We start from the raw sequence: 7,938 nt of genomic DNA on the forward strand, positions 1-7,938 counted from the left end.
AAAAAAATTCAGCAAGGGGGAGGTTTTAGATTTGGGCCTTTGAATCAAAATTTCCCCTTTAGGCCTACAAATAATGGTCTAGATTTGTATTTGGGCCAAATCTAGTCCTGACAAGAAAGACCAAATCCGAAAAACCTAAGACTAACCAAAAATCTCATTGATAATGGATTGGGCTTCAATGAACCCATTTATCTTAGTTATGGTAAAAAAGGAAAAACCCAAAATTCATTTCAAACGGATTGGTGGGGTTTGGGTTTAAAAGATAGAGGCAGTTCCAGTAAACACCTTGGGAGGGAAACACAAACAAATCTCTCAAAGCAAAATCCGAAAATTAAAAAAATAAAAATCACCCATTTTTTATGCAAGCTTTACATATGGTATGAAGTATGAACTCTACCTTATGTTTTTGTATAGGTTGTTAATTTTTAAAAGTTAATTCTACAACTTTTTTTATTGCACACCACCTGTTTGTTAAAATGCCTCTTTAATGCAGTTTCCTCTGCTTTGTTCTTCATTTTCTTGTAAATATTACTGTATGTATAAAGACTTGCTATTCTGTACATTGGAACGATCTTATATATAAATTTGAAGTAATGGGTCTCTATGTTTCTTTGAAGCTATGTAGATGCTAGTCTGAGTAGGAGCAATGAGGCTTCTGGGGTTGCCAAGTGTTTGCAAAACACATGCCATACTTCAAAGCATGAACCTTGCTGAAGTCATTTCATCGTTTTCAACAATTATAGGTAACTTGTTATATGCCAGCTTGAAAGCTATCTTCAAGGTGTATAAACCATTGTATATCATGTGCTTTGATAGTTGCTTACAATAGAAAATTCAGATGAATTTGATTTTTTTTTTTCTATAAAGTATCAGTTCTAGGATTTTGAGACTTAAAGTGGTTTCTTTGTTACGAACTCCTCTTGTTGCATGTTGGCTTCCATATTCTTCTTTCACATTCCATTCTGATTTTATCAAATGGTCCTACCTCTCCACAGGGAGATTGTGGTGGGGGGGGGGGGGGATTTTCTTCATGCATCATGAATACTTTAATTTATTTTGAGCTGTTTAAGTGGCTGCACTTCCAGGACCTGGAGTGCTCAATTAATGCATTCTTATTAAATGGGCTACAACACAAAGCCTCAAAAACTGATGCGATTTCTTGTGTATGTCTATTTAATCATTAGGCTCTAAATTTCATAAAATAAACTATCCCAAAAAAGAAAAAAAAAAAATCTCTTATATAAGTTATTAATAATCCTTCATGTATTGCTTTTGTCATGAATAACTTGAGACATTCATAACTTGTAACAGGTAAATCTGCTGGAAGATTACAGTCTTGTGTAGAATATTCTTCTTCCACCGCTGCTAATAAAGACACTGACAAGGAGATTGGAAAAATGACATTGGCAGAGAACTTAGCCTGTCTTGTTGAAGAATCTTCTTGTGTTAATGAGAGAAAACCCAAGAGTCGAATGGAGCTCAAGAGGTCTTTTGAACTCCGCATAAAGAAGAGGGTGAAGGGGCAATACATGAATCAGAAGTTTCAAGACCTAATGGCCAAAGTGATTGCCAATCCAGAAACTCTTCAGGATGCTTACAATTGTATAAATCTAAACTCAAATATAGATACATCATTAGATTATGATAGAACCTCTTTTGAATCAATTGCTGAAGAGCTTTGTAGTGGGAGTTTTGATGTCAACGCCAATACCTTCTCTATCTCAACAAAGGGTGCAAGGAAAGAAACCCTTGTCCTCCCCAATCTAAAGTTGAAAGTTGTTCAGGAAGCCATCAGAATAGTTCTAGAAGTTGTTTACAAACCCCACTTTTCTAAGATTTCTCATGGTTGTCGAAGTGGGAGGGGACACTCCTCAGCATTGAAGTACATCAGCAAAGAGATCTCTAAAACTGATTGGTGGTTTACATTATGCATAAATAAAAAGCTGGATGCTTGCATTCTTGCCAAGCTCAAATCAATAATGGAGGACAAGATAGAAGATCCCAGCTTGCATGCTATCATTTGGAGTATGTTTGATTCCCAGGTACTCAATTTGGAGTTTGGGGTTTCCCTAAAGGCCATGGTCTGCCACAAGAGGGAGTTTTGTCTCCAATACTAATAAATATATATCTTGACCTCTTTGACCGTGAATTTTACAGATTGTCAATGAAATATGAAGCTCTAAATCCATGTTTTCATACTGATCAAGATGAGTCCTATTCCAAGCTGCGCAGTTGGTTTAGGAGACAGCTGAAAGGCAATGATCTCAACTGCAAAAGTGAAGAGAATGTTAGTCTAAGAGTTCATTGTTGTCGCTTCATGGATGAGATATTTTTTGCGGTCTCTGGTTCTAAAGATGTTGCTCTTGGTTTTAAGTCTGAGATTCTTAATTACTTGCAGAATTTTTTGCACTTGGATGTTGACAATGAAACAGAAATATTACCATGTGAGGGACCTCAGGGGATTCGCTTTCTGGGCTATTTGGTTAGAAGAAGAGTTAGAGAAAGTCCTGCTGTAAAAGCCATTCACAAGTTAAAGGAAAAGGTTGAATTATTTTCTTTACAAAAAGAAGAGGCGTGGAATGCCGGGACCATTAGGATTGGTAAGAAATGGCTAGGTCATGGTTTGAAGAAGGTTAAAGAGTCTGAAATCAAGCATTTAGCTGACAGTAAGTCTGTTTTGAGCCAAGTTTCCTGTTTTCGTAAAGCTGGGATGGAAACTGATCATTGGTACAAGCTCTTACTGAAGATATGGATGCAAGACGTTAGAGCCAAAGCAGCAAAGAGCGAGGAAATTATCCTTTCTAAGTATGTTGCAGAACCATCTCTTCCTCAAGAGCTGAAGGACTCTTTTTATGAATTTCAGAGGCGTGCTAAAGAATATGTTTCATCTGAGACATCTTCTACTCTTGCTCTCTTGCCGAATTCTAGCTCTAACAAATCTGACACAATCACAGAGATTATTGCTCCTGTTAATGCTATAAAAAAGAGGCTTTTACGATATGGATTGGCTACATATGAAGGGTACGCCCGTACAACTTCTCTGCTTATTTTACAAGATAACACCCAGATTATTGACTGGTTTTCAGGTATTGTTTGTCGTTGGCTTAGATGGTATTGTGAATGTGATAATTTTAGTGAGGTAAAGCTCTTAATTTCTGATCAACTTAGGAAATCTTGCATTCGTACTCTAGCGGCAAAATACCGGATATATGAAAATGATATAGAAAAGCGGTTTGACTCAGAATTGAGTAGGATTCCATCTACCCAAGAAATAGAGCAAGAGATGGCCAATGAGACATCAGATACCCAAGCTTTTGATAATGACGAGGCTTTAATGTATGGGATATCTTATAGTGGTTTGTCTTTACTTTCCCTAGCAAGAGTGGTGAGCGAGTCACGGCCTTGCAATTGTTTTGTTATGGGATGTCCGTCTCCAGCACCATGTGTATATACTCTTCATGTAATGGAAAGGCAGAAGTTCCCAGGCTGGAAGACAGGGTTCTCAAGCTGTATTCATCCCAGCTTGAATAGAAGGCGGATTGGGTTGTGTAAGCAGCATTTAAAAGATTTGTATCTTGGTCAAATATCACTTCAGTCCATTGATTTTGGTGCCTGGAAATGAGTGCTTTTAGTGAATACATATCGTTAAGCAGTGGATACATGGCCTGTTGAACACTTCTTGATGTATGTAGAAGCCATTGAAGTAACAGAGGCATTGAGATGCTAATAGTTTGCCCATTTCAAATTGTCAGCATGGGAACATCAGATGTTTGAAAAATTTTCAAACTTGAATTATTTTTTCAGGTTAGTATTTGGATTATATAATTTTAGAAGCATTGAAAAGGTATGTTTTTCACTAACAGTGTGCTTGGATGGGAGGCGAGGAGAAGGGAGTAGATGGGAAGGAGGTGGGGGTTTATACTCTCCCAATTTGGATGATTTAAGGATGTGGGAAAGGACTTGAGGGGATTTAATGGGATAACTTTCCCCTTCAAACCTTTTATTTTCAATTCCCTCAAATCAGAAGATTTGGAGGGGAGGGATTCTAGGTTTATTAAAACCTTTCAAGTTTCCAAATTTATCTTTAGCATTTTATCAAAATTACTGACTATACCAACCATCTACACGATCATTTTCTTTTCCATTTTTCCCTCATAGTCTCAAATTTCTTCTCTCAGACTCACTTTCAATTTCACAAACTAATTCCTCAACTTGGAGCTGCCATCGAGTCATCTTACACCCATAACCTCCAGGTCTCTCTCTCTCTCTCTCTCTCTCTCTCTCTCTCTCCTTTGTGGGTGGGTGTGGGTTAGATGAATTAGAAGAAGAATATTTTTGTTCTTTTGTTGTGTTGTTTGGATTTTGGTTGTTAGTTTGAATTTATTTTTCCCTGTATATGGTCGACAGGTTTGATAATTTGCTTATGTTATTTTCTTTTTGGATTTTGGGTTATGTAGAAAATTAGAAATGGTAATTTAGATTTTTAGGTTATGAGGTTTTTGTTGATGTGAAGTTTATATGGGTATCTGTGGTGGTTTTGGGAGAATTACCATGCATTAAAGAAAGAAAACAAACAAACAAACAAAAATTGACTGTCTACCAGCTTCGGCTGAGACTTTGAAATTGAATATGATGATTTAGTCAGTAATTGCTTTCTTTAACTGAAAATTACTGACTATAATAGCATAAATGGTGGTTATATTGCTCTAAACTTCAGTCATATAACGCATTTGTTTAATGTTGGAATTCATGCATGGACTAAATGTGTTCGTTGAAATTTCTGTGATACCATTTCTGTGAGTATTCATTTCTTATTTTCTATTTGGTTGATAGGAAAATAAAGGGAAAAAAGAGAGCATATAATTTGACTCTTTTTTTTTTTTTTTTTGTCATTTGTTTTTGTTTACTGAAAAATGGAAAAGTTGACTCAAGTTAAGTGGAGTGTGTTTTTGTTATTGGTCCTAATAAGGGAATATTTTAACATTGAATATTGGGATTCTTTTTGTGTATTTTTTATGCTACCAAGTAGGCATCTATAGTTCATGCTTATTTTATGTATCACAAGTTCACAACCATTGTAGTTGTTCTGTAAGCTATAACTACTTTTTAGATTTTTTAGGTCTCTTATGTGCTTCCAAGTCCAGATATTGTTTTCTGTTTGAGAACTGTGAGCGTTCTACAGAAGATGTGTCTTGTCCTTGTTTTTGTTGGTTATTCTAGTCTTCCTATAGTTGGTTATGATGAAGCCATTCTGAGCTTCCTTTTCAAAATTTTCAATTTGAAGTGTTCCTCCTTTTGAAAGTGACATTTACTAAAAGAAATGCATATTTGGTTTTCGGAGAGCTTCGATATCATGGATGATGACAATGATTTTATTGCATCTACTCAAACATTCTCAAGCTTCCTCTCAAGTTGAAACATCTTCAAAAAAACAGAAGAAAACATGAAAAGATGATAAAGGTATGGAGCAAAATATGATGCTAATATGTAGCTTTCTGTAATTAGGGAAGGAAATTTAGCAATTAGAGAAAAAAATTCGGTTAATGACACAAAATAGGAATTTAGGCAAGATTGTGAACCACGTGCTATCTCTATATCAAGAATCCAGCCAATAAGAGGTTTTATTGGTTATCCAATAGAGAGGTGCAAGGAACNACCAAAAACTGATCTTTTCATTTTGGAGAGAGAACATGGTTAAAGCTTGATGCCAATTGATGTTACTAAATTACCCACAAATGTTAATATCTCTCAACTACCCCTTCAACTACTTTTTCATCTTCATCACACAATTCATATCTCGATTCTTCTCTCTTTTGCAACTTGTTTGTAGTTTGCACAACTCTCTACCTGTATGTCTCTTACCCCATTTTTTTTAAGGTTTAACTGGATGTGAATTTATTTATTTATTTTTTTTCTAGGCATGAATTTTTTTTTTTTTTGTTAAATTGGGTGATTGCTTTTATTTTATTATTTTTTTTCCTAGTTGGTTGTTTGCCTTTTTTAAAAAAAAAAAAATAAATTGGTCATCATTTTTTAATAAGGGCATATGAGTAAATTTTAACAAATCATTTTTTTCATTCTCAACTTTTTTACTTCCAACCAAACATACATGAGAGAAACAAAAATCTAGATACTCTTCACTTTTCCATCTCCCCAACCAAAAGGACCCTAGAACATCTCTAACTCTAATCCTTACACTAACTCTAACCTAAATAGTATAGTATACTGCTTTCTAAAAAAAAAAAAATAGTATACCTTTTTTTTTTTTTTTTGGGAGCAAAAGGTAAGCCTAAACACTAATATTAACACTAATCCAAATCCTAACGTCTAATGCAGAGATCCGCCATCACTAATCTCTCCGTGCTGCTTCATGAAGCTCGGAATTCTGCCACAGGCCACTAAGATTTGACTTGCAAGTTTCGGTCTCCAGCTTTGAGCTTAGCCACTAGCCATTGCCAATGAGTTCATGTTGCCTTTACTCCGAATAACCCAACGATGTTTTCGTGATTGCCCAGTGCTCTTTGAAGTTTCTTTTCTTTTCTTTAGTTTCCTCTGAGGGAAGAGTGGAGAAGTGAAAGTGTGAGGAGAGAGAGGGCAACAGGAAGAAATGAGAAGGAAGAAAAAAAAAAGAAAAAAAAAGAAAAGAAAAGATATGATTTAAATATTCCTACTAGCGTGAACACTTAAATAAAATAGTGTTTTTTTTTTAAACATTTTTTTTAAAACCTTTGAGCTAGATAGTTGTGCATTGTAGCTGAGAAATCAAAATTTATGGCTTTAACTCCATCAATGTAGCTCAAATTTTGTAGTTGGTGGTGCTAAAAATAACAATATGACTTTTTAGCATCACCAATAATAATACTCTTATTCTCAAAAAAAAAAAAAGAAAAAAAAGAAAAGAAGACAAGACGAAGAAGCTCTTAAGCAAGTGATTAGTAGCTGTAGTATTTTTAAAATTTTTTTCTTTGATACAATATAGAAATTTTACTCAAGGGTGTGCGGTGGTGTAGTTGTATTATTTTTATTATTTGGGAAAGTAGTAGCTGCATTAATTGTAGTAAAACATAATCAAACTTTGCATGTAATTGAAAGACCATTTTTGCATTTACAACAGAGTTTTACCGATTTGTACTCAAAATATTTCTAAAAATCCCCATTGTTTGAATTTAAAAAAGTTGGATATCTCACTATTGGATGACAAAATAGAAATTTGGCTAATAGTACTTACTACTAGTATTTTGATTTTCATGGTGCCAGTCTAGTCACCGTTTCATCTGCTTAAAATACTTTTTTTTTTTTTCCCTATAAAAAAATCTTTTTTTTTCTCCAAACCATGTAACAGTAAAAATGAGAACAAAAAAACATTCATCCAGGATTTTTTTTTTCCCTTTGAAATCAGCAATTCTACTTCCAATTTCTATTAACAAAAAAGCATGAAATTAGTAATGCTATTTTCAATTTAAAAAAAAAAAGAAAAAAAAATCCAAATTTGGTGCCAATCACCATAGAATGGACACAATAAGTTTAAAATCCCATAGTATTAACTATTATACTATTATTACACTCCTAGAATATAAACTTATGACGCGGATTCCATAATAATTGTTGACATCAATTGATTTGTTCCATAATAATTGTTGACATCAATTGATTTGTGTAAGTGAAGTTTAATTTGAACTCTATATTACATATTCGACCATACCAGGGGGAAAAAAAAAACACAACAAAAATAAGAAAAAAGAAGAAGTCAAAAGCAAGAAAAATGAAAAAAAAAAAAAAAAAATGTTGGTCCAAATCACATACATCCGCCTATAAAAAAAAACACAACAAAAATAAGAAAAAAAAAAAGTCAAAAGCAAGAAAAATGAAAAAAAAAAAAAAAAATGTTGCTCCAAATAACATACATCCGCCTATCAAAAAAAGTATCCAACCATAATT

The 7,938-nt window shown here is 34.1% G+C and overlaps 1 protein-coding gene across 1 annotated transcript; it reads left to right on the forward strand.

Moving 5' to 3' along the window:
* Nucleotides 1-234: 234 nt before the first annotated feature.
* Nucleotides 235-3,803, forward strand: LOC136067371 (nuclear intron maturase 4, mitochondrial). Its single transcript, XM_065773121.1, is given in 4 exon segments — nucleotides 235-377; nucleotides 618-743; nucleotides 1,312-2,058; nucleotides 2,061-3,803. Coding segments are annotated over 3 exon segments (2,406 nt in total). The 5' UTR covers nucleotides 235-377; nucleotides 618-646; the 3' UTR covers nucleotides 3,623-3,803.
* The last annotated feature ends 4,135 nt before the right edge of the window (nucleotides 3,804-7,938 follow it).

This window comes from Quercus suber, unplaced genomic scaffold, assembly GCF_002906115.3.
Source record: "Quercus suber isolate HL8 unplaced genomic scaffold, Cork oak 2.0 scaffold_69, whole genome shotgun sequence".
NCBI classification, from domain to species: domain Eukaryota; kingdom Viridiplantae; phylum Streptophyta; class Magnoliopsida; order Fagales; family Fagaceae; genus Quercus; species Quercus suber.